The sequence below is a fragment of the Condylostylus longicornis genome, unplaced genomic scaffold (genome assembly GCF_029603195.1).
Source record: "Condylostylus longicornis isolate FDR11 unplaced genomic scaffold, ASM2960319v2 ptg000040l, whole genome shotgun sequence".
NCBI classification, from domain to species: domain Eukaryota; kingdom Metazoa; phylum Arthropoda; class Insecta; order Diptera; family Dolichopodidae; genus Condylostylus; species Condylostylus longicornis.
In genome coordinates, this window is record NW_026578009.1 from 12262100 (window position 1) to 12288830 (window position 26731).

Sequence of the window (26731 nt, forward strand, 5' to 3'; positions counted from 1 at the left end):
AGGTTTTTGTAGATTAAAGAAAATCTTTGCTATAGTATATTAAATGTATTATATTAAAAATTTTAATGTTGAATTATAATCACATACATATTTATTATATTATTGATTAATAAGTTTATTTGTTAAATTATAAAAATAATTTAAATTCATTTTTAAAGGTTAAATTTCGACTCATTATTTAAAAAGAAATAATATTTTGTCTAAAATAGTTTTTAGTTTTTATTACCACATTTATAGCTTTCGTTTTTCACTCACCCTGTATGAACAAAATTTTATAAACTTCAAAAATAAATTTTGTTGTAGGTTGAATGTTTACAATTGCGCATATGAAAAACAGCTGAGAATGACATTTCCATTTGATGATATCAATTGAAAAATTTGAGAAATATTTTCACTTTTATGGTGCAGAAAAAAAAAAAATTTTTGATTATATTAAATTTTTACAATAAATGATAAGGTATAAACTTATTGTGGCGATCTTTTTCATTATTGTTTCTACATTTCATAAAATTTATTAAATGAAATGAGTGAAAACATTGAAAATGTGAAGATTTTAATTGTTGGGGCCGGAATGGCTGGATTAAGTGCGGCTAACCATTTATTGCAAAATGGATGTGATAATTTTAAAATTATTGAAGCTAGAAATAGAATAGGTGGAAGAATTATCTCTATTCCAATAGATCAACATAAGGTAATATTCATAAATACATTAAATTGTTATAAAAAAAATTGGCAATATTGCTCATTTTTTGGAAAGGGAATATTCAAGTTATGTAAGAATGTATGGTATGATTTTTTTTTCTTAAATTAGAATTAACCCGGCACATGTATTGTCTATAAGTATATTAATATCTAATTTTAGAAATTAAAAATATTTATATTGTACCTTCGTATGTAAATGCTTCGCCAAGATTTTTTAATATTAAATTGAGAAATTTTATTTTGTGGTATGTGCCAATGTTTATTTAATACATAATGGCCCTGTCTGTATTACGGAGTTCAATTTCAAGGATATTATATTTAAATAAATATACTATTATCCTTGGAAAAAGATTTTTTTTCAATGCAAACTAAATCAAAACATTTATAATTTTAGATTGAATTGGGTGCTAATTGGATACATGGTGTTTTGGGAAATCCAATATTTGAATTAGCAATAAAACATGGTTTAGTTAATATAATAAACGTACCGAAACCTCATCATATAGTCGCCACAACTGAAAGTGGAAAACAAGTTCCTTTTGAAATTCTTCAGGAAATATATGAAGCTTATGTATGCTTTTTACGACGTTGTGATGAATATTTCTTGTGTCAGTATAGTCCACCGCCTGATATTAATAGTGTTGGGGAGCATATTAATTATGAAATTGAAATCTATTTAAGTTCAATTGAAGACTTTAAAGAGCGACATATAAAAAAAATGATTTTTAATTGTTTATTGAAACGAGAAACATGTATAACCGGTTGTCATAATATGAATGAAATTGATTTACTGGAATTAGGTAGTTATACAGAACTTCAGGGTGGCAATATAGTTCTTCAAGACGGATACAGTTCAATATTGGAACCAATGCATAAAGAATTACCTCCGGAATCAATTATTAAAAATTGTCCGGTTAAAAAAATATTTTGGAAACGTAAAAAAACCCATAGCGGCTTAGAAACTGTTGATGAAAATTCTGAAAATGAGTCTGATGATTCTGATAAAACAGTAACTGAATTTCCTATTGGTGGAAATAATAATAGTTCAAATACTAATAGCAAACCTTCGTCATTTGAAAGTGGAGAAAATGAAAATTTGGTTAAAGTTCTTTGCGAGGATGGACGCCAATTTAATGCTGAACATGTGATATGTACATTGCCTTTAGGTGTTCTCAAAGCAAACTCCTCGAATATATTTGATCCAGTATTGCCCCATCATAAATTAGAATCCATAAAGAATTTAATGTTTGGTACTGTAGATAAAATATTTTTAGAATACGAAAGACCATTTTTAAACGCAGAAATAACAGAAGTTATGCTACTGTGGGATGATGAAGATACGTTGAGTTCTTGTGCAGACAAATGTTCAAATGAATATTTAGCTAAAAATTGGTTTAAAAAAATATATTCATTTGCTAAGATAACTGAAACACTATTACTAGGTTGGATATCTGGTAAGGAGGCTGAATATATGGAAACATTACCAAATGAAACTGTAACTGAAAAATGTACAGAAATTTTGAGAAACTTTTTAAAAGACCCTTTTGTTCCAAAACCTAAACGTTGTGTTTGGTAAATTCTTTTTGAGATTGGAATTGAGCAATAAATATTTTTAATGCTTTTTCAATTTATAGTACAAACTGGAAAACTCAGCCCTATACGGTAGGTTCTTATACTTCTATACCGGTAGGTGCAACACAAGAAGATATTGAAAATTTAGCTCAACCATTATATTCAAGTCCTCTTCAATCGAAGGTAATTTTTTGTGAAATTATTTGAAAGAATTTAAAACCAAAATGTAATTTTTAGCCTTCAATACTGTTTGCCGGAGAACACACCCATTCCAATTTTTATTCCACCGTACATGGTGCTTATTTAAGCGGGCGTAGCGCAGCACAAATTTTACTAACAAATGAAGAACCAGAAGAAATTATTTTAGAATCAGATAGCAGTGATTTAAGCTCTTGGATTCAAGGAATCGCATTAGACTAAAATGAATTTTATTCATATTTTAGATTTTATTAATTATAAGTTTATTTTGTGCATTACAGAACACTAATTTTTTTTTAATTAAAAATATTTACTCTTTTTTTTTATTTATTTTACTTTTTTTCATAAATTTCACATAGTTCTTTATGTATATGAGATTAAAATGCAATTCATTTTTTTTTTTAATTAATTTTTTTGGTGTTTGATTAGCCAGTACGTTATTTATTTTTAAGAATTGATATAAAAATTGCGATTAATATTAAAGTTTTAAAATTTAAGATTTTTTGTTTTTCTTTCACTTATATAAATACTGATTTTTTTTAACGGCTATGATTAGTAAATTCTTGGTCTGATAACAATTTTAAATATTATTATTAAAATTATTCGTAAAATGATTTAATAAGGTACAAAATAATTATAAAGTTTACTATTTCAAAAAAATAATTCGCATTTTTTTTTTTAATTAACATATGTATGTAATTGTGAATACAAAATTATTAAACTTAAAATTAATATTTGGATTTCTAGAAACCTTGGAAGGTAATATTGTAAAATTATAAGGTTTATGTTTTAAATTGTATAAATGTTAAAAATTGTGTATAAAATTTCAAATAAGTTAAACGACGTGTATAAATCGAAAATTTAATTAACAGATCAAATTAAAACTTTAAAATAAAATGCAATTTATAATTATTTTAATATTAGTTGTAGTAAATTTTTGGACAAGTTTGCATATTGTAGTATTCTTTCAGCAATAAATTTTATTTCATTTAAAAATAATTTCTGAAAACGGTTAATGAAAGTTCTTGTTTTTCTTTGTAAGAATATATTTGAAGTAATATATTTTATTCAGAAATTGTGATTTAAAATATTACAAACATTACACTTGTGTAAATTCCAGTATCATTTGTACTTCACAAAACCTAAAAACTAAAGCAAACTTTTGAAAAGTCCAAGAGGATTTACATATTATGTCCAAAATAATCACCACAATTTTAAACCTTAATCGCATTTTTTTTATTTGTTTTAGTCAATGAGTGAATATTTTTAAAATATTGTTTTTAAAATATTAATAGAAATTAGCACAATACTAAAAGTATTTCTTTTATAATATTAATTTTTAAAGTTTATAAAATAAGAATTAATTTTAAATTTTCATTGTTTTTTTTTTTTAATAATTATATATCATGTTTCATTAGTGACAAATTTCATTATAATATTTAATAGAATCATTTTAATAAATTTTTTATTATTACATATGCAAAAAAAATAAATACATAATTTACAAATTTACAAATTACACCAAAATATATTATGGTTCAGTGCCGTAAGAATTTTTAATTTACACGATATTATTGGGTAAATAAAAATTTCTAGTCTAGCTTTTGTAAAAATGAATATAATTACATATTATTGATGAATCCCAAAAAAATATTATTTTAAATACAATTATAATGATATTCAACATTTATTTTAAAAATTGTTTTTTAAATAACTGAAAATTTACAAAAAAAAAGAAAAATAAGAAAGACAAATTAAATAAAAATATATTATAATAATGCTTGCTATACAGTAATTACAATAATCGAATTATTATTTTTTTTTCTAAAATCACCTTTGTGTAATAAAATAATAATGTAACTCTATATATATAAAAAATTAAAAAGGAATATTTAAAGCAAATCAAAAAGAAAAACAATAGAAATAACAATCTATTTATTTTAAAGATCAGAAAAAAAAGTAATTTACTTATTGAATTCTCGTTGAAATTAAAATTTTCTTTAATAAAAATAATATAAAATCTATATTTTTTGTTTTTTTAATTAAGTTTGAAATTATTTTTCAAATAAATCTCAAAAGTTCAAATTTATTTTGATCCAATTGATATTGAAAATTTCAAATTTATTAGATTGGCAATTAATGCAAGTTTTTGATCTTACCAACACAATAATTCATTTTAAAACGAACTTTACATGCGCCTTAGAAGAAAATCAGCTTCCAATATGTTGCGTACGAAAAATGTATAAGCCCAAGAAAATAAAGTTTCCTCGTCGAATCATATAGTAAAATGTTTTTGTCATAATTTATTCCCTTGTAATATTTGTATTTCCTTGCATGTTCCTTGTATATTGTTCAAGTTTTTACTTTTGATAATATCCTTTTAAATGTTTTTGAAAATTAAGATATAATGAGCATATTTCATTTCCACAAGCTGCATTGTAGATACAAGAGCTCTATATATTTTTCAATAAGATCTGTTATAATAATGGGATACCAACTTCTATCAAAGAGATACACATGTTTATATTTATCAAAATATATCAATATTAATGAATATACATATATTTTATAAAACAAAAATTATTTTTTCAGTTCAAGCCGGAAATCTCTGCAAAATAAATAAAAAAAATCAAAAGCGCACTTTAATAAAATTTATAACAAAACTTACTATGTACATTACGATCTACATACATACATAGTCAGAAAATAGGTACCGATTTCTTGTTACCACACAAGTATTCCGTATGATTACGTACTTACATAAAAAGATAGTACCTACAAAACGAATTTTATTTCTGGATAAAATTTAAATAATATTATAAAGAAATTTTAATCTTTCTCGATGCATATCGAGAAATTTTACTGTTATCGGTTTCAATAACATTTTGATAAAATACTTACATATATCTTCCTCCAGTATTTTTGTTTTCCTAAAGTTATTCATGTAAACACAGCTGTTTTTTGTTTTGAAACTATCTGGAAAATAACAAAACTAGACAGAAACGTCGCCAAAATATTTGTGTTTGTATGGTATATGCAATAAATGACCATAAAAAATTGTCCCATGCTAAAAAAAAAAATCATAAGAAAAAATTTTGTTTTGTAATTTCTGCTTTTTAAGCAAATCAATATATAGAGAGAAAGAGAGTGTAGATTTTGTATTTTGGTAATTTTTAAAAAATACACTCATAGTATGACGTTTATACGAATGTGTTTATTATATCACAAAAGTCAAACTTAAACACTACACGTACAATACAAATTAAATATACATATATATGTACATAAGTGTGCCTGAGAGAGAAATAAAATTTCTCTGCTATAAAACTTGGCGCTCAATCATAAATATTAGCAATAGCAATCTGTCATAGACTCTTCAAAAGTGCAAACATTTATAAATTATCTTAAAAACAATTAATTATAAATTTGTTTTTAATTTAATATACAATAATAAAAAAAATAATTAAAATTTGCTAAAAAAATTGTGTTTAGTTTCTATTCATAAATATTTATTTACTTTTAAATAATCTGAAATTTTTATTTATTTTGGCAAACTTAAATAAACACCTTAATATTTAAATAGTTGCAATTCCTTTGTTCGAATGGAAGGTGATATAAATGAAGTTTTGGTTCAAAAAAGATTTAAAATAGTTTTCAATTGCAATTAAAATAAATTGATATTTTGAATTATTTAAAAAAAGAAAGTGTTTAAAAAGCTATAGAAACTAAAAACGAATACCTAATTTAAATTTATTGTTTGTTTTAACTAATTTTAATTTAAATATTATTTTTGATAAAATTCATGTATGTATTAATGTCAATCATATGTATGTAACATACATATGAAAAATAATATTTTTGTTTTTGCTAAATATGATTATGTAAAAAAATTTGCTTTGTTTTTTTTCTTAATTTTTGAAGTTGATAACAATGTTTGATTTCATTAAATCAAAAAATATTAAAAATTTTTATACATTAAAAATAAATTAAAACATAATTTTTATTGAAAACATTATCAAAAATAATTTTATTAAAAAATCTTCTAGTGAAAATAAAAAAATTGCAAATATTTTCATAATAATTTCTCAAAAAACATTGAAGAATTTTAAGCTTTGTGAAAAAATAGCCGCCATATTATTATTAATTGGAAGAAATATACATACATATACTTACGTGTAAAGAGGTATATATATGGTGTGTATGTATTTATAATATTGTGTACACTTTTAAACAAACATTGTATATTCGATCTTAATCAAATTGTATGAAATTATATTGGATTTTGGATTATATATATGAATATTATATAATACACACACGTACCTATGATAAAAAGTAAAAATATAAATAAAATTATTTGAAAAAGCTTTTTGTTAAAAGCTTTAATTTTAATATTTTTTTTTTGCTTTTGCTAAATTTACAAACATTTTCAAGAGAAGTTTTCAGAGAATATCAAATGTAAATAACAAAATATTCTCTCTTTGTCTCTCTCTTTAAAGACACAATTTCTAAAAATATCTCTTGATATAAATGAAATTATAAAACAAATGATTGATATAAAAAAAAGCTGTCTTTTATTAAAAAAAGGTAAGTGATATATTTTTATGACATTTTTATATATTTATGTATTTAAATAACAATATAAAACAAAATTCAATGTTGAATGGAAACAATAACGAAGCTTGTCAATATAAATTGATTGATTGAATTGGCACATCTCCACAGTCCAAAGACATTTTCTGTTACATGCTGTACAAAGAAATAATATGTGTATCATGCAAGTATATTTATGTCATGCAAATTACTTATTGCATAAATAATGTCCAAATTTTTTATTTTTGTTACCAGTGCTCGAAGTGAGGCGGGATGGAGTGGGATGCCATCCCAGTACTTTTAAAAAATTGGAAATCCATCCTACTACTTAATAGGAGAGAAAAATGCGTTCCGGAACATGTTTTTTAAAATTTAAGAAAATTTTCTAAAGAATTTTAAAAATTTGTTTAATAGAAAATTAAATATACATACTTATGTAATTTTAAATAAAACCAATTTCAAATAGTAACGTATAATTTTTTTCTATTAATGAAATTTTCGTTACTTCATAGTAGACTATGCATTTCTTTGGTAACAATTTGCACAGTTTTTGATTCAATTTTTAGTTGATTTAATTTTGAATATAAATATTCTCGTTAGTTTACTTCCAAAGTTTGGTAAATTTTGTTTAGTTATTTTTTTAAAAAATAACTAAAATAATACTTTTTTTTTTTTTTGCCATCCCACCACTTTGAGTATCCAACTTCGGCCACTGCTTGCTACAAAATACAAAAGTGGTACAAGTTACAATTAATTAATATATATGCATAAAAATAATATATGTGTGTATGCGATTGTGTAGTATAAAACACGCTTTCACAATAATAAGTAAATGAGCAATATAATTATCTTATCAAAAACAAACAAAAATATAAACTACAAATGAAATTAATACACATACGTATATACGTATGCATGTTCATAATTTATAAGTACGCATTTGTAATAATATGTCAGTTTAAATTCTTATTGCTTTTGTACTTTGGCCCAATCATTTCTTTTTATTGTTATTAATTTTGTTTTAAGTGTCCAAAGTTTAGGTACATGTGCGTCAGTTTATTAAGTTTCTTTTAAAAATAAGAAAATTATTCTTGAAAATTATTCCACATTTTCTTTTATAAGAACACAATATAGGTAATTAAGTACTTAGTTACTTTTGAAAATTTTATTAAATGAGTACATGTAAGTATCTATGAGTATTGAGTTTTCAATTTGAAAAAAATATTATTAAATATGCATAAGTTGCATCAGAGAGGAAGATGGTTTGTTAGGAAATTGTCAAATTTTTTTTTGAACAACTTTTCATTTTAGGGATATTGAATTTAATATTAATTAAAAATTGACTTTTTGTTCTAATTATTACTAAGATTTAAGCTAACAACAGTTTACATTGGTTTGTTTAAATACAGTCTTGTTTAATTTTTGCACTTTTTGAAGCCAAATAATATTAAGTAATTCATATGTAATACACTTAAGTATAATATTAAAGTGAATTTTGTATTAAAGATTCTTTTATTTTAAAATGTAAGGATACAAAAACAAAGAATTCTATAATATCCTTGAAATAACAAAATTTTAGTTGACTCCAAAATTATTTTTATATAGTTTAAATTGCCCTTTCTTTTCTTGCTTTTCTTTTAAATTATTCTGTTAGAGATCTCCTATACTTATACTTCTACTCGAATTTTCTATGGAATTAAGTGTATTTACATCATCTGCATAATATAGAAACCAGCCTATTTAATATATGAATATAGGTATTTGTATACTTATCCAATCTAATCGATTGATATGTACGAAATTCCTGAAAAGAACTTTTAAAATATAAAATGTTTGTTAAATAGGTATGAGCGAACATATACTATAAGCGTCAAAGCAAGTTGCTCATAACAATTTTTTGTTTTTGTAATTGTTATAGCAACATTCAAAAAAAATCAATACATTGATTTAGTATTCAAATCTTAGACAGTATTTATGTTTATATGATGCAAGGATATACTTAATGAGTGCACATTTTACATAGTCTTCCAAAAATTTCATTTATTTCCCATAATGCAATTTAAAGATTTTATTAAGAATAAGGAATAATTAATTTTGTTAGCTTTGTTATTTTAAGTAATAAGTAAACTTACTACTACAAAATACTTTACTTTGTATGTATTCAAAATTAAATAATGGATTTTAATTGAACAAAAATATTTTGGACAATAATCTGAAATAAAACGATTAGTGTATATCCTATACAAATAAATTTAAATTGTAAAGGCTCTGTGTGGAGCTATAATTTTGGACATTTACTAAAATTTAAGGAAGGACAACATAAATAAATGCTTACTAAAAATGAGCAATTTCATTTGACGCTCATTGTATTTACTTAAATGAGCATGTTTTGAGAAATATTAAATAAAACGAGAAAAAATGTCCTGTGTGCGAATAACTGACTATGGGACAGACTATTACTTTAAGTTGCCGTATTACCATATTAAAATTTTGCAAAATTTCAGTACTGTGTTTTTCAAAATACTGTGTGTGCCAAACTACTATTGAAGTTGAATGGCAGCTACCAGAAAGAGCCAAGCCATTTCAACGAATTTTATCAAGCACATCGGCCGTACTAATATATTCGTTTGTGTGAAATTTCAATACATTTCAAAAACATACACTTGAGTCTATATCCAATACCGTTATTTCTTAGCGTTACAAACGGTAAGGCAAATTTAGTATACCCTTCGAACATACGTTTGTACGGGTATAATAAAAGAAAAGTGGGAAAAACTTTTCAAGGACTTTTTGTCTTTAATATTTTTTCTATTTTTCCTTTTTTTTTTCTTACCCATTATATTCTTCGAAGGAGAAAAGGATATTCGAAAAACCATAATGATTATACAATATTCTCTAATATAGAATTAAAAATAAGAATAGAATAACAAAATAAAAAAAAGATTTGAAAAATTCCAAAACATTGCAAGAAAAATAATTTTATTTTTTTTTGTCTGCTCCTTTTTTTTTTATTTCTTTAATCTTAATGGGCTTATAATTCAAGGACTTTTCTTCATTCCTCTTTTTTTATCATCATTATTATCATCACAGATCGTCCTTTCTTTTTGTAAAAAATTGAAATATAAAAATAAAAAAAAAAACTAAAACATGAATAAATAAATAATTCATTAAAAATTTCCAACTAATGGAAAAAGAGTAAAAATTGTTGGTGCTAGAAATTTTTATAAACCTGCAAACCCTTCAAATTTTACTGAAGATTTTTTATTAAATAATTTCTTAAAGACGGATAAAATTATCTAAACAAATGGTATTTAATTGGACATTTTGGCGAAACACTGTAACATGACCAATAGGGTGATTGTTAGATCTTCAGAAGTCTAGATATTATGAATATTAGTGCTGTAAAAATTTCTGCGAGTGTCTGTTTCTGATTCAGAGTAAATAGGTCAGAGCAAATTATTTTAGAGAATTTTTCATTGTAGAACTGAAAGTACCTTGACCAGGTTTGTGAAGAAATTGGGTTGATTCCATTTCCAAGCAAATTTTTCTGTATCCATTAAATTATTGGAATATGAAATCCATTAAATTATTGGAAGTTTGGGGATTCCGATAATGCACTTTAACTGATTGTGTTTGCTTGACGTTATCTGGAATGTTTAATCTCACCGGTGAATAATGAATTGAAAAACTAAAAATTTAGAAAATTAGTGGAATTTCATTGAGTATTCCAATATTTTTTTTCTTTAAAATCTTTAATATTTAAATGAACTGGAATGATTAATCAGAATAATTTACAAATAAGTAACTTGTAATTTTCATTACTTAATATACATATAGAGCCAATTTTTCCATTTATGTAATTTATTTTTTTAATTTTATTAAAAATTTTCAATTAATTTCATTTGGCAAAATATACTTAAAGGCTAAATGTTTTTTATGCATTAAGTCTAAGGTCCATAAAGACGTTGAATATTTCAATTTTGATTTTAAATATACCAAAGTAAGTAACGTGTATGTAATTAGTATATAAGTAAGGATTTATAATTTATAATTATATAATATAAAGATTTACAATTTTTAGGTAAAAAGATTTTAGGATGTTAAGATTTTAAGATGTATAATTCAAAATTAAATGTAAATTTTGTTTACAGCTTTAGTAAATTTATTTGAATTTCTCGCATTTTTTCTTAATTTAATTTAATAAGCATCACACTAAGTATGGTTTTTAGTACAAGTACACATTACGGTTTATCTCAAAAATTTAATTCAATCATAGTAAATATTGGGCGTCTAATGAGGTAAATCCGATCCTGTATACAAGTTTCCTGTTATAAATAATAATGTGAATAAAAATATTGTATAATTTGTCATTCTAATTCATTGAGAGTTTATGATTGGGAACTAATATAAGAAAAAGTTTTAAAATATTTTGCAATGCCAAATTTACCAAAAATTTTCCTATTGTTGCTATTCTGTCGGACATCCATTTCATTTCAAATTTTCGTGAATTTAAGTATATGTATAACTTAAATTGATACACGTATACATTCCGTGACTTCAATAATGCGCTCACGACGTAAATTTTACAAACTATCAAGTTCCAAAAAGTTTAGTAAAAGCTCTTGACATTGTACACTCTTCCTAAATGCGTTTTATACGTAGTGGGGACGTAAAATAAAAGTAAATCGGGTGTTGAAAAAATCGAGCACCCTTTTCTTATACCTTGTCATAATATATAAATGTTGCCAAAAATAACCGATAAAATAAACTGGCATATATTTTCAGCAATAAAGTGCTAGTTATCAAGTTTTTTCCTAAAATGCAGCATAAAAATGTTGTTTTTAACGATGTGGTAACGTTTTATAAAAATGAACATTTGAACAGAACTTTTAATTGAAATTTTCAAGTAAACGTCAAAGTTGTATTGATATGGTAAAAATTGTATTCCAAAATGTATGAAAAGCTTTAGTAGTTTTTTTTACAATGTAAAAGTATTGAAAGTTCTGAGACGGTACTTCAACTGTATTAATACCGTACTTAAATTTTTTTAAAGCATTATTGAAGTCACGGATTATTTACAACTTCTATACCATGTAACATTATTATTGTTCGTTAGTTTGCTCCAAAGTTCCAAAGATTAGAATAGTAAGTAATTTTTATAATAAGTATCAATTTCTTTCTATAATAAGTAATATAACAAGTAAGTAATAAGAATCAAATAAAATTTAAAAGTCTGTGCCAATATTAAGTGCACTGAGGAAAAAAATTTATCAATAAATTTTAATTTCTTTTCAATTTTGTTTTATTTTTCGTTCAAAACATTATTATATAGGAAAAAAAAACACCATAGTTGGTAAAATGTTATAATTTTAATGAATGTTAAGGAACATTTGAGTTACATTCAGTTTACATGAAAGTAATGAAAATACATACTTAATATATGTAATGCATGTATGTACATGGAAAATGCATACTAGTATGTATTTTAACATTTGAGGTACATACGAGGTATATACATATATATATATATATAAATAAAAACGAATGTACTCAAATCGCTGATGTTACAATATTTTTAGCTTAAAGTTAAAAACCAATACTTACAAATTTTATTCACCTACACAATGATATTCTCTATGTATATACTTATTTTATACACGTATGTATATATTATATGTATATATATTTAATTAAGAATTGTCCTTGCTTATAGGTTATTAAATTTTGTTTACATTTAAATTTCCCATTTTTCTTTGCCTCAACTTTCTCTTTAACCATTTAAACTTTGTTTTTGTTTACATATTTTTTATTTTTTGTTTTGATGTCCCTATAAAAAAGAAAAAGAAACAAGAAAAGAAAAAATTGAAAAAAAAAAAACAAAAACAGAAAATTCCATGAAAATGTAAAATTATAAAATGTTTTTTTTTTTTTTTTCATTTATTTATTTATTTATTTATTTACTTTTTTTGAAGCATGCGCATTGCAATCATAAATTTTCTATTGTGAAATTAAATTTGTAAACTATAATCTAGAATTTAAGTGAAAGTACAGTCAAAAATTCTTTAAAATTTTCTTCAATTAGTTGGAAAGCACAGAAATCAAATTTTCCATTATTAGATGAATATGTGGGAATTTTTTTAATTAAATTTAAATTCCTTTTTAGCTCTTGATAAGGCATTAAATACCTTATTTAAGTTTTACCGTTGTGTATATATAGTTTATAGTGACAATTTTTGTAATTCCACAATGAACTACTTTTTTTGAGAGGCGCTAGTGAGTTTTAATACAGAACAGCTCCACCCAAGAGTAGTTCATTGTGTAATTACTAAAACTGTCCTCTGTATGTCTCAAAACCGGATACACCATGCTTTTACATAATCAAGTCCATATAAGTTTATTTTAAAAACTTTTGAATATGAGTAAGTGTAATGGAATTTCTTAACCTTAAATAATATGCGTCTGACCGGCATCTGATCGCACGATAACTGCAAAACGAATAAATAAAATGTAACCAAACTTTCAGATTTTTTTAATTTTCTGCCGAGAATGAATCCTATTTTGATTGAACCAATTCGAACAGCAGGTTCAGGTAGTTGACTTACAACTCAAATGGATTACTTTAATATTACAATGCCTAATAAAGAGATTAATATGACAGTTTATAGATGTTTGTCCAATAACTTGTTTTATATCCTGTGAATATAGTTTTAATGAAATAGCTGTTTTAGTTAAATGCAATTTTTAAGATTTTTTTGTTTATAAAAGTTCGCATTTAACCTTTACACGTTTTTAGTAGATTTTTCCCCCGCAAATTCCAATTTTTATTTCATATATTTAGCCATAAGTTGTATAGTTCGAAAAAAATGTTGAATTTTTTATTACATTAGACATTTAATTACAACTCATGCTTGGGTTCAAATTACATACATATTTGAATATGCAAGTGTTAAGGGAAGTACAATTAATTTTAAGCAAACATGTACATAGGTATTTAATTTTGTAGTATTGGGAATATTAACCCTTAATTTCCTTTTTATATAATTTGTTTTTTCGTTTTAATTAAAAATATTTTTTCAAGGCTCAATTCCTTTTAAAACTTTTCAATTAAAATTTATTTCAAAATGTTTCTAAATACATAATATAAGTATATATATATATACTTACATTTATGCATAAACATAATATGTATTTATATTTTATATATTATATTTAATTACTTACTTTTTTATGTTTTTATATATACATATGTACTTATATTTAAATTACATATGATTTTGTAAAATAAAATGTAAAAGTTCAATTTAAAGAATTTCACTTTCATACCACTGATTTAATGTAGAAGTATTTTATATAATCAACTTGTATTAATATACAACCAACAATGTGTGCTGTAAATGTATTCAGGAACGAACACATTCATACATAAATGTAATCTTGAATTTTAATCATACGCATTTTGTAATATCCTGTTGAATGTTTCATTCAAAATATCTGGTATCCATTGCTTTTTTAATCTTTCTATAAAAATTATATATGTACATATAGTTTTTGGCTCTATTTATTTTTATGTATACATACATAAATTAAATTTATATATATATACATAGTAAATAATAGTATACATCTATGATATTATAGCTTGTTTTATAAAATGTTAAAATTAATAACCATGGGGTGTTTTTCCCATAAAAAGTTCTATTTTTTATTGCTTACCACTCATACTAATTCATATTTCGGAATATTATATATGTATGTATTTGTATTATCCTTGAAGAATTTATGTTTTAAAATAAAAACATAAATATTATTTTTATTACTATAAATATAAACTTACAATATACTTACACAATATTGAAGAGTTTGAGAATGTTTTGACTTCTATTTAGCTTAATTTATTTTTTATAGTAAAAAATTTGGTATGCACCATAAACGTTTGTTGTTGTTGTACAAATATATATTGAAATACTTAAGTTTAGTTATGTTTAAGTATAGGTATATTTTATTTTTGCAAAAGTATGAGTGTATAATAAGTGAACAAATATGACTATGGGCATAAATACTTATGTTTGGAAATAGATAACTTGGTTTATGGAATTCCTCTGGAAATTAATTGGGAATGCTAACTTAGTTCATAAATGGAATGCTGTTTTATATGCAAACTCTTAATAATTTAAATATTACTTATATTTACCGCAATTTCACAGAACCACTAGTTAACCATATTGGGGAATAAATTAAAGCAATTAATGGTCACAACGGAATTGCTTTTTGTATAAAACTTGATTAATTTGAAGGGTTTTACTTAAATATATTGCATAATGGCTACAAACTGTTTCAATATAATTTTCATAGTTTTACGCTAAATTCATGGTTATAAATTTGAATTTAACACTGTTCGACTTTAGAACAAATGTGGTGTATTTTAATATAAAAATTATTATCAATAATTCATAATTATTACAAAAAAACCCACTTGCCTTCTAAAATAAATCCTGAAAAATACAAGAACATGTAGAATTAACTTTAAAATAAATCGGATTTTATTGAGTGTACTCAATACCAATATATATGCAATATATTTTTAAAATTAGTGTTTGTATGAAAGATATTCTTTTATAAGGCAATTCCTGTACATGTAGCGCTAAAATATCCTTGCTGTATATAGCATTTCATATATCGATTCCCTATAAAATATGTGTGCCTTTAAATTGTATATGTGAATGTGTAGGATTTGTATATTTACCGCATACAAAACCATTTTGTGCTTGTATTGTATACTTTTTTTTTTAATTTTATGTTTTGACTACATTTTTAAATTTTTTAAAAGCTTTCCTTTTTTTTTGGCATTATGGGTCATTTTGGGATTCCATTTTTTTCATAAAATTTTTTTTTTTTTAGCAAACATGGATACCGATGTAGATATATTTACATATCTGTAGATATATGGTATCTACGATGACAATTACATATGCAGTAAGTGGGTATGAGATTTAAATTTTCTCTATACCAAAACAAAATAAAATTTGTGAACGTGGAAGACTTTATTGATTTCTTCTTTTTTTTTTAAGAAAGGGAAAGTTTTGACTCATTTTGGGTTTTTTTTGTGTAGAATTTTGTAAACATAAGCCATTTTTTATATATAAATGCAAAGCTCTCTTCAATAAATTTATACCCATAAGTAGTTTTAACAGCATATAAGGTACAAACATTTTGAAAAGAGTTTATTGAACTGTTGATTTGTTTGTACATAACTGTTGTTTTTGTGTTGGGAATTCAGGGACGTGTTTAACATTAATGCAATAATGGTTAGGAAATAATAAAATTTTTAATAAAGAGTGCAATAAAGTAATTTTCATTTAAATAGGCATACGCTTTCTTTAAGCTTCAAATGTAAAGTGAGGCTTTAACCTTAAATTATATACTCATTTTTGTTACGAGTAAAAAAATGTATGTAGTATATCAGTGCAATACAATAGATTTTATATAAATATACTTGCAAACTATATAGAAAAAATTTTATTATAGATTACATAATAAGTAAACCTAAGAATAAATTTATGTTTGAACATTATTAAGAAGAAAAATGCTTTAAATTTTTGTACAATTCCCTTCGACCTCAACAAGCTTTTTCGAGATAAATGCATTTTAAATTTTCGAAAAATTTTTTTTTAATATTTGACTCAGATAAATGTGTAGAACACTCATGTTGAGCAGAATGTGCAAACATCAGTTCTTGATTCGTTTATATGTAAGTACAAATTAATAAGAAAAAAGAATAAGAAAGAAGAATGAGGTTTAGACGACCTTTCTGACTCACGGATTAAATATTGTTGCGTTTATAAAGTTTTATATTAAAAATAGTTTAACCTAATTCTTTTAATGACCAGCTTCAATTACTGCATGATTGTAGAATCGTTGCGTGCTTATAAGTTTTTGATAAAATTTTTGCGTCAATTCAAATCGATTACTTTTATTAAAAATTGTAATCAGTTTACAACAAAGTTGTATGTCTTTGCGCTTGAATATAAACTTATGGAATACAAATTAGCAATCAACCAGTTGCAAAACAAAATATTGCATGTCTGCCTGAGCTGTAAAGCGTTTTTTATGTTTTCATGCATTTTTTAAAGATTTTATGCAATTATTTCAAAATTGACAATTTATTTGATTGCGACTACTTTGCTTTTAAGCGCTTCATATTAAAATTTAACTGTTTTTAAAAAAATTTTAGTTAAAATGCTTAGAATGCCTTAATTCTTGTAAAGCATTCTTGAATATATCTAGAATTCTTGTATGTATTTACTAGACTAGATCAATACGAAAATTGAGAAAATTATGAAATTTAATATTTATTTTTTTTTTAAATTTTGAGAACTAAATTTTAATTAATTTGCATATTTCTTACGTAATATTTTCTTGTTCTTAATTGGAATTTACTATTTCCAAATTTTCTAACACAAATTTCATAAATACTTAATTATTTTATTTTAAACGAGAAAAAATAGAATTGACCGTGTCAACTCTGTGATACCCGTATGAATTTATTATCTTATTTGCGAATAAATTTGCCATAGCTGACTATGGGACCAATTATGACTTTAAGTAATTGTCGTATTATAATATTAATTAATGTAAAATTAACGAAAATTCCTCTTACGTTCGTACGAGTATAAAAAGGAATAAGCTAAAGCAATTGAACGATTGAAAAATTTTTTTCCATTACTTGTTATTTACCAGATTTTCCATTACTTGTCATTTACCAAAAATTTTCGTTTTTATTTACTTATTTGAGAATTTAAAAAATTTAAAGAAAATTTCTAAAAAAAAATAAAGTCTGAGAATGAGAGGAAAATTTTACATCAGAGATAAATAAATTCTAATCGCACAAGGACATTTTTTCTCATCCTTTTTCGATGCAAGAACAAAATCCAAAAACTTGAGAAATTTATTTTAAAAACTCATTTTATTGCTACAACAAAAAAAAAAACAAAAAACAGAAATTAAAGAAACAAACAAAAATAATCGTCAGTCTATTTTAATGTTTTTGACATAAAACCAACCAACATGTTCTGATAAAAATACACATAAACTCCAAGTTACACACTCATACATTTATGTACTTGTAAATATAAAATGCCCTTGTAAAATTATGTTTACGATTTCTGTTTTTTTTTTGTTTTGTATTTTTATAATGCTTTAGTAGTTTGCAGGAGCCTTCATAAAAATCCTAATAATTTTATTATCAAATAAAATGAAAATGAAGAAAAAAACGAAAATAAGTTAAGAATAATAAGAGGAGGTTATTATTCTTTGTTTATTTTAACCTTGAACCGAACTTTTTTGGAAAATGAATTATGATGGAGTTGAGTTTTTCTTTTTTAAATGAAATAAAAACATGGCTATCAATAATTTTTTATGTGGCAATAATATGAAAACTAACTAAGTCAACTTGGCGTGGAATTGAGGGATTTCAATATTTGAATTCTTCATGGTAAAATTCATAATCCAGAAAAATTTATTTCGATTGGGGTAATTCTAAAGTGTTCAAATTAAAGTAAGAGAACCACCCGCCAAAAAATTTAACCAAATTTTTTTTAATATTTTCCAACTTGTATTAGAAATTTTAATAAAGCCATAATAAAAAACCAACCAAGACAAAAAATAACGTAATCAAGCCGTTAAATAAAAATTCCTTTTTAATCTCTAGAAATTTGATTTTTTAAAAAATTATTTCAAATCTTTAATTTTGATTTACGCAAAATCACTAAAGCTGATTAAAATAGTTTTCTCAATTATTGTATGGCATTTTTAGTATGAGAGCTAAAATAAGCCCAATTTATTTGGAAAAAAATCAAGGATAATTTTTTGTTCAAAATCCTTTTTTCTTTACTACATGTATACATTTATGTTGTAATGTTATTAAATTTTATTTTTAATTTTTTGACTTGTGAAACGCAAAAAACCTAATATCTCATTCAATTACAATATTCGTGCGTTATAAAAATCAATTAAGCTTGCCAAATTGTTGTTTAAATATTAACAAAGAAGATTTCATAACATTTCTCTTTGACACAGTGCTTTTTATAATTATTTAGACAATACCAAATTTTATAGTATTTCATGTATAAATTAAAAACGAATTTGATTTAAACAGGGTCTTAATAACGATACGCACTACATACTATATTCTGAGCAATAAAATATAATTGGTAGTTTTCTTAACAAAATTTCAAATTATCAAATAAAATATCTTATCAAAATTTGAAATAGTAAAGTAAAGTTCAATAATAAAGTAAAGTTGAAAATTTTGAAGGTATATGTACGAATATTTGGAAGTGTCATTAATATAATTTACAAATTTTATTAAAAATTTACAATAGACAAAATATTGGCAAGATAATGGCAATACAATAAGTGGTCAATAAAAATATTATATACAGTACCAATTAATAATATTATTAATATTGTTAACAGCTACCAGAAGGAGCCATGTAATTTCAACGACTTTTATCAAACACATTGGCCCTACTAATATATTCGCTTGTGTGAAATTTTAATACCATAACTTTTATAGTTTCTGAGATATAGCCAAATAAATTTTGCAGTTTGTTATTTCTTAGCCTTATAAATGGTAAGGCAAATTTAGTATAACCTTCGAACATATTTTTGGATTTTAATTTAATATTTATTTTTTTATTTAGTTGCAACTAACAAACAATTTTTAAATATTTTCGTTGAATTTTTTAAAATTCGCAATATTTTAAAATTAGTTGGCATCCTCCAAGCACAAGAATAAAATATATTTGAGTTATTTAACTTTAAATTTCTCCATTAATAAAATTCTATGGAATTTTCTTTTCTTTTTCTTTTTGCAGAAAAATATTTTGATCTTGAAAATTTTTATTTTTGTCTCTCAAGGACATTTCTTTTAATTAATTGTTGAAATAAATTGAAAATTAAATATTGCAGATACAATTCCAAAAATTTTAGTAGCCATAAGTTTGTATATTATGTAGATATGTAGACAATGTGCACGCACAGTTGGATCCATGCATAAGCAGCTCGCATAAAAACAAAATTCCTTTGTTAGAACAATAAAATTGATTTTATAAAATTTTTTATTTTTCGTTCGTAATTCGCACGCCTATAAGCACACTGGTTATATTATAAATACAAATGAATTTGTCACATTTAGCTCTTTTTTTAATAAGCAAAAAAAAAACTTTTAGCACAAAGTTTTAATAAAATTAATATCTGTTTATAAACGAACGAAAATCGTGCAATTTTCAATGTGATTACAAACGAGTCCGACTGTATATATATGTATGTAATATGAAAACATATACATAGTATAATATTTATAAACACTAAAACTAACAAGTTTGGGTACTTTTAACAAATAAGTTTTTCTAAAAATTCTACGTTGTTTCAATTAAAAATCAAGTTAGCAATAATTAATTCTAGTCTTCTTTGAATTTTATATTAAATGAAATTTAAAAAATTTTCATTTAATTTATAAAAAAAATTTGAACAAAATGCACAAAATTTTGGAAAATTAAAAGAGAAAATTAAATACACAAAATGTATGTTATACATAAGCTAGACTTTAGAGGGAAATTTGAACCACATTTTGGAAAATGGATTTGGAAAATTTACTTCAGAACATCTTTGGATTGAAACAATTTCAAGAACTTCTAGGAATTATGAATTTTAAAATTCAAATAATTTAATTTCCAAAAATTTTGGGAAACATCCAGTCAATGCTTGCGCCCCCCCCTTATGAATCAACAATTATTTAAAAGAGGTTAATAAGAAATGAAGCAAGGATTAAAATAAAATTAATTGCATTTATTTTCCGTTACCCAACCATTGGTAAGTTCATTATTTTTTCAAGTTTTTGTTATTGAATATTATTAAAAGTTTGGAGGATCGCATATCACATGTTGAAAAGTTTTGGAAAGTTTTATTCAGAAGGTCTTTCCAGTGAAACAATTTCAAGAACTTTTAAGAAGAAAGAACTTTTAAAAATTCAAATGATTTATTTTGAGAATTTGCAAAAATTTTGGAAAACGTTCAGCTTATGCTTGCCCCCTATGAATAAACAATTCCTTAAATGAGATTGAACAGAAATCAAGCAAGGATTAAAATAAAATTAAATGTGTTTATTTTCTGTTACCAAACAATTGGTAAGTTTAACATTTTTATTTAATTAAGATTTTATTGTTGCAAATTGCTATAAGCTTCGGGATCTATTGGTTCCAAGGCTTGCTTGTGACCATAACTTGTGTTCTTAATTTTTGAAGTATTGTATTATTTATTTTACTCAGTAAATGAACTTGTTCTATATGGTAAAGAAATTTACTTATTTGAAAATCATTTTAATTTTCTAACTTCCGAATAAATTATATTTTCGTGTAATGGATGTCCAAATTCCAAAAAAAAAAACAATATTCGTGCGAATTTAATTTAGTTTGCAATGAAGTAAATATTAAAAATAAATTAAATATAATCTTATTTAAGTTAATTATGAAAGAACTGACTAATGATGTTAAGACCCTATATAATTATTAGTGCAACCCCGTTTAACTTATATTCAATTAATTAACAAGTCTAAATATTAGGACATAATATTTTCATTACAACAGTATAGATAAAAGCCTCTAATTACAATAAATAAATGAAATTATTTTCTAATTAAATCAAATACCCATAATTAATGATTTATTGATGATTTGCCCAAAAATTTCAACTTTTCCCCGTTCAAGTAAATTTCGTTTCCAATTTTTTTTTTTTTTTTTTTTCAAAACTTGATTTTAATTTTTTATTCATCCTTATGTTTTTTTTGTTTTTTTTTTTTTTAATATCCTATACTTATTAATTGGTATCCTTTTGAATTTGAAGATTTAACTATTTACCTATTTATCTCCAGAAGGAAAACAAAATAAAGACTTGGTTTCTTAGCCCCTTTCAGATTGAAATAAATTTCATAACGCTTAATAATTCAAGCGAAAAATTATTTATTAAAATTTTATAATAAGAATGAGAGGAGAAAAAAAATTCATCTATCATTACTCAATTAATCACTTGAAGAATTTTAATGTGATAGAGAAAAAGAAAAGTAAAATTATTGTCGTCCTCTCTTTTCTCGACTCCTTTTAAATAAATTGCTCGATCATAAAAATAATGTTTAGAATGTCCTCTCTTTTCTTCTGTGTTTTTTTTTTTCAAAAATTTTGAATAATGTACTAATTGAGTTACTTCAATAGATGAAATCATTTTTTTTATTACTTAACATAAAATGTCCTGAAAATTCCTATTTCAATACTAACATAATTTTAAAATTTATTTTAAAGTGTACATACACGTGTTATTAATGGAATACTTTACTCCTCAACTCTTATAAAATATTCTGCTTTTTTTTATTAATCTCAATCATTACCAAAAATTAGCCTTTGATCGATGAATATTTAAATTTATTATCATAAAAAAAGAAGGTACAAGAGCTGCGAGTAATCAGACACAGTTTTATATAGAAATTTTTATTACTTGCCTGAATTTTTTTTATGGTATTGCCAATGCCTTAAGTTAATGTATGACATAAATGACACGTAAAATTAGTTTTGAATCTACAATCATCTCAATAAAATTATTATGCGATCTAATAGATCAGGTATGGTGAACATGTTGAAATTTCTACGTATGCATTATATTGTTGAATTTAAAAAAAGGATTCAAGAAGATTGAAGTCCTTTTGTTTTTACAAAAACAAAAACAGGTTCTAGTTCATTTTATTTATTCATTTGAATTTCAAAAAGTGAGGCAATTTTCTTAAGAAAATTCTAAATTTAAGAGGGGACGAAAAAAAAAGATCTTGTTTTCTTTTCAATTTTTGTAAATTTAGAATTAAATGTGAATTGTTGAAAAAAAAACACAAAAAGTCAGGAGGGAAAACTAGATTCAATTCTTTTTATAATTTTGTAATTTACTTTTTGTGTTTAGTTAATTTCAGTACTTTATAAATGTAATCATTTTATATTTTTTAGTAACTATGTAAAGGTACATTACAATTATTGATGCTGTAACATTTTAGAACTTATAATTTAAAATTTTATAAAAGAACTGTTTTTATATTAGCTTAATTCCCATAAGAATCGAGAATTTGGAATTCGTAATTCGTAACTTGTTATAAATTTTATATAGTGATATACGAATACCACGATGAAGTTGAAAATAGGAGTCATTGTATTAGAGTTAGGACCACAAAAAAAAGGAGAAGAGAATAAAAGTGGGAGAATAGGGGTGATATCAGCTCTTAACAATAAATATTTGAGTAGAATTTTTAGAAAACAAAATTTTTATTGTGCGTCCATTTTATGTAGTTATGTGTATTTAAGTTAGATTCCACAACTTATTTCTTTAGAACAAGCTAAGACAATTAATATTACTAAATTTAAATTTAGAAATATTAAAAATTTTATTTTGAAAAATAATGTTGTAAAGGATTTGAAAAATATCTTTCTTATATTTTATTCATAGTTAGCTTGGAGTTAAAATGTATTTAAGTGATGTGTGACAAAATATTTACCAAGTTCTATAATCCTTTATTGGAAAAAATGCGAAAATTAAACGTTTTACAGAAAGAATCATTTTTGAAGTCGCATAATTCCAGGAAGACGGGACTATTATTTGCTTTTTCCCTGTTTCTAATTCCATTATCATCTTTCGGAAGTATAATCGAATATACAAGGTGTATATATATATAGATATCGAACCAAATCCACAAAATTTTAAAATCCATGACATTTTCAATAATTCTTTTTATATTTCCTTTCAAAAATATTGTTAATATTCTCAAACTTGATTTTGCGTTTTGGTCAAAGAACTATACTTTAAATGAATTTCAAATATTTTATTTGCATATGATAATCAACTCGTATAGATTCTTAAAAACGATATATTGTTACATATTAGGGATATAAGGTACTATCTTCATATGATAAGGGCTATACTTATTACTTACCCCTTTTTGCAATATCTTTTTTTTTCCTACTTTTAATATGAAATTTCACTCTGAAATTGAATGATTTTGGAAGGTAAAAGTTTAATTTTTATTTAATTTTGTTATCTTGTTTTTCTTTCATTTTACATCTACTATACGAGTACATATATATATATATTTATTGTTATGCTAAAAGGATTCACATCACTTAAGTATAGGGTTATTTAAATGAAAAGAATTGTAAAGAAAGTATAAATTTGTGCTTAAATGAAATTTGCATAACAAATAAACTTGCACTATTGTGGAAACCTTCTTTTCCCTATTTTTTTTTCATTCTCTTATTCATTCACTTACCCATTAGGTTTTTGTTTTACTTTTAATTCTGTTCCTTAGGATATCCTTCAGGTAAACAATACACAACTACACATGCTTTAAATATCGCTATTGTTTATGAAATGAATTAAAAAAAAACCAATTTTTTTTTTCTTTTCTTTCATTATTTTAGTTTTTTTTTATTATTTCTTCAATTTTAAAATAATAGTAAAAAAAAAGAGGATTTGCTTAAATGAAGTTTCTTGTTATGATCCTTACACTTCTTTTTCAATTTTATATGAGCATGCTACAAAGTAATTGGTAAAAAAAATTAATGTTGAAGAATCTGAGATTCTCAAAATTTGTTCTAAACAGAACCCGCTTCTGTAATTACAATTCTCATTAATTTCTCTTTGTTCTCTGAGTCAAATTTTTTGATTATAAAGATTGATTTAAAATTTTGATAACAAAGAGTTAGCACAGAGAAGAGCACATTTGCTATTTCAACATTACAAATAGTACAATAATTTTTTGTTTCAAATTTCGAATGGAAATAGTTTCCTTTTCTTGAAAATCACAAATCTAGAAATAGTTCTGATAATAAAAATTTAACCAGTTTTAATTAGATTTTTACCAAATTTTGTTTTTCATTCTATTTAAGATGCGAAATAAGTCGAACCACCATAATCCGGTATTTGTACATATTTGACATATCGAATTCGTTTTTCACATTTGTTAATTCTAAATTTTTATGAATCACGTATCAACCACCCCACCTTATTAAACTTCTCTATTATTCGAATCAGTGAGGCGAACTTAACAATTTGCTTATTGTTTTTGCGTGCCACTAATTTGAAAAAATTAAAGCAACGAAATTAATTCTTTAACTTATACGAGTACTCATTACGAAAACTGATTGCCAAACAACTGATCCTCCTGAAAATTATTGCAAATGGCTAAGGTGTTATTTTAGTATGCAAGTAATTGACACTCAGAAGAAATGCAAATTGTTTTTTTTTTTTGATAATTAAGTAATTTGTTTTCGAAAATTTTATTGAGGAAAATTTTAAAAATATACGATATATAATATATTTATATATTAAGGAGTAGTGATTCCGAAAATTCTGGCGGAACGCAAGCGCTTTTAATCAGAGCCACTTTTGAAATTACTAATTTTAATTTGTTTGGAAATGTATAGGGCAAATTTACATGCAACTACGATTAAAATACTGTGAAAATTTCTGAAGTATTTTTTTTATTTTGCTCACAATATATAAAAAACTTACTATTATCGTGTAAAATTTCAGATAAATACTAAAAATTCTTTTGAAATTTAAAAATTAATGAACACTAATTGCTTAAAGTAGATTCGTCGCGTGCTTTAAACAAACCTAATGAATATAAAAATGTATACTATGTACATGAATCGAAAATTGATTCGGATCAAGGGATTGACATTCGGATCAAAAGAAGAGGATATGTGATTTATAAACCGTTTAACTAACACTGGTTCAAAAGTTGTTCACTTTTATGAAGAAAACCGTATGATTCTCATTTTAATTGTCGTTCATATGAGTATAAAGTCATTTCGATCTACTCATATAATTCGGTTCTTTTTTATGAAACAATTTTCATTTATTATTTTTAACTTAGGCGACTCTACTTTTTTCTTTCCTAACCATCTTTAATACCATAAAATTATCTTAGCTTGTTTTAAATAAGGTTTTATTGTTGTTTTTTTTTTATTCCTATTATTTTTATTTTGAAATTTGATATTAAATCTTTGACAAAAAAAAAGAACCATTGTTATTTCAACCTTATTGTTTTATTTTACCCTATTCTTATTCTTTTGGTTGTGTTTCGGTCGCTTTTATTCGATACTATACACATGATTTTGATTTAATTTTAGATATAACATGCCATTACAATGAAATTTATTAATTTATGCATAAAATGAGTCTGTAAACTATAGACTTAATAGGATCAATAATCTATAGACTTAATAGGCTCAATATTTGGAAATTTTTCAAAAATATTCTATATAATGAGAAAATTTAGATGAAAATTAAAATATGTTTTAAGTCATACGTATGAAATAGCGAACATAGCTTTGTTAGAATTTTATAAACTGTGCAATTTAATTGAGCTATCAAATATCAATTTTCGCCTGAATCGGATGAAAACTAATGTATTAATTTGTGTTTAATTATTTAACATGCTTCAATTCACGAAATTTCTAGGATAAATTTTTTGAGTGCTTAATTTAATTTTTATTTGTTTCACAAAAAAAAAAAAACTCAGAATAACTAGTAAAATTTTACACTTAATATCTATTCAATAAACCATATAATGCCT

General features: G+C 23.8%; 2 protein-coding genes across 2 annotated transcripts in view; both read left to right on the forward strand.

Annotated features, from left to right (window-relative positions):
• Nucleotides 1–378: 378 nt before the first annotated feature.
• Nucleotides 379–3993, forward strand: LOC129609630 (peroxisomal N(1)-acetyl-spermine/spermidine oxidase). The gene is made up of 4 exons (XM_055521678.1): nt 379–691; nt 1097–2274; nt 2337–2457; nt 2512–3993. The coding sequence occupies exons 1-4, from the start codon at nt 524–526 to the stop codon at nt 2692–2694; spliced, it is 1650 nt and encodes a 549-aa protein (XP_055377653.1). The 5' UTR covers nt 379–523; the 3' UTR covers nt 2695–3993.
• A 2985-nt stretch (nt 3994–6978) lies between these two features.
• Nucleotides 6979–26731, forward strand: part of LOC129609891 (protein CREBRF homolog) — a 134605-nt gene continuing 114852 nt past the window's right edge. Inside the window, exon 1 of the mRNA XM_055522098.1 lies at nt 6979–7059. The gene's annotated coding sequence lies outside the window, so the exon portion shown is untranslated. The remainder of the gene's footprint in view (nt 7060–26731) is intronic.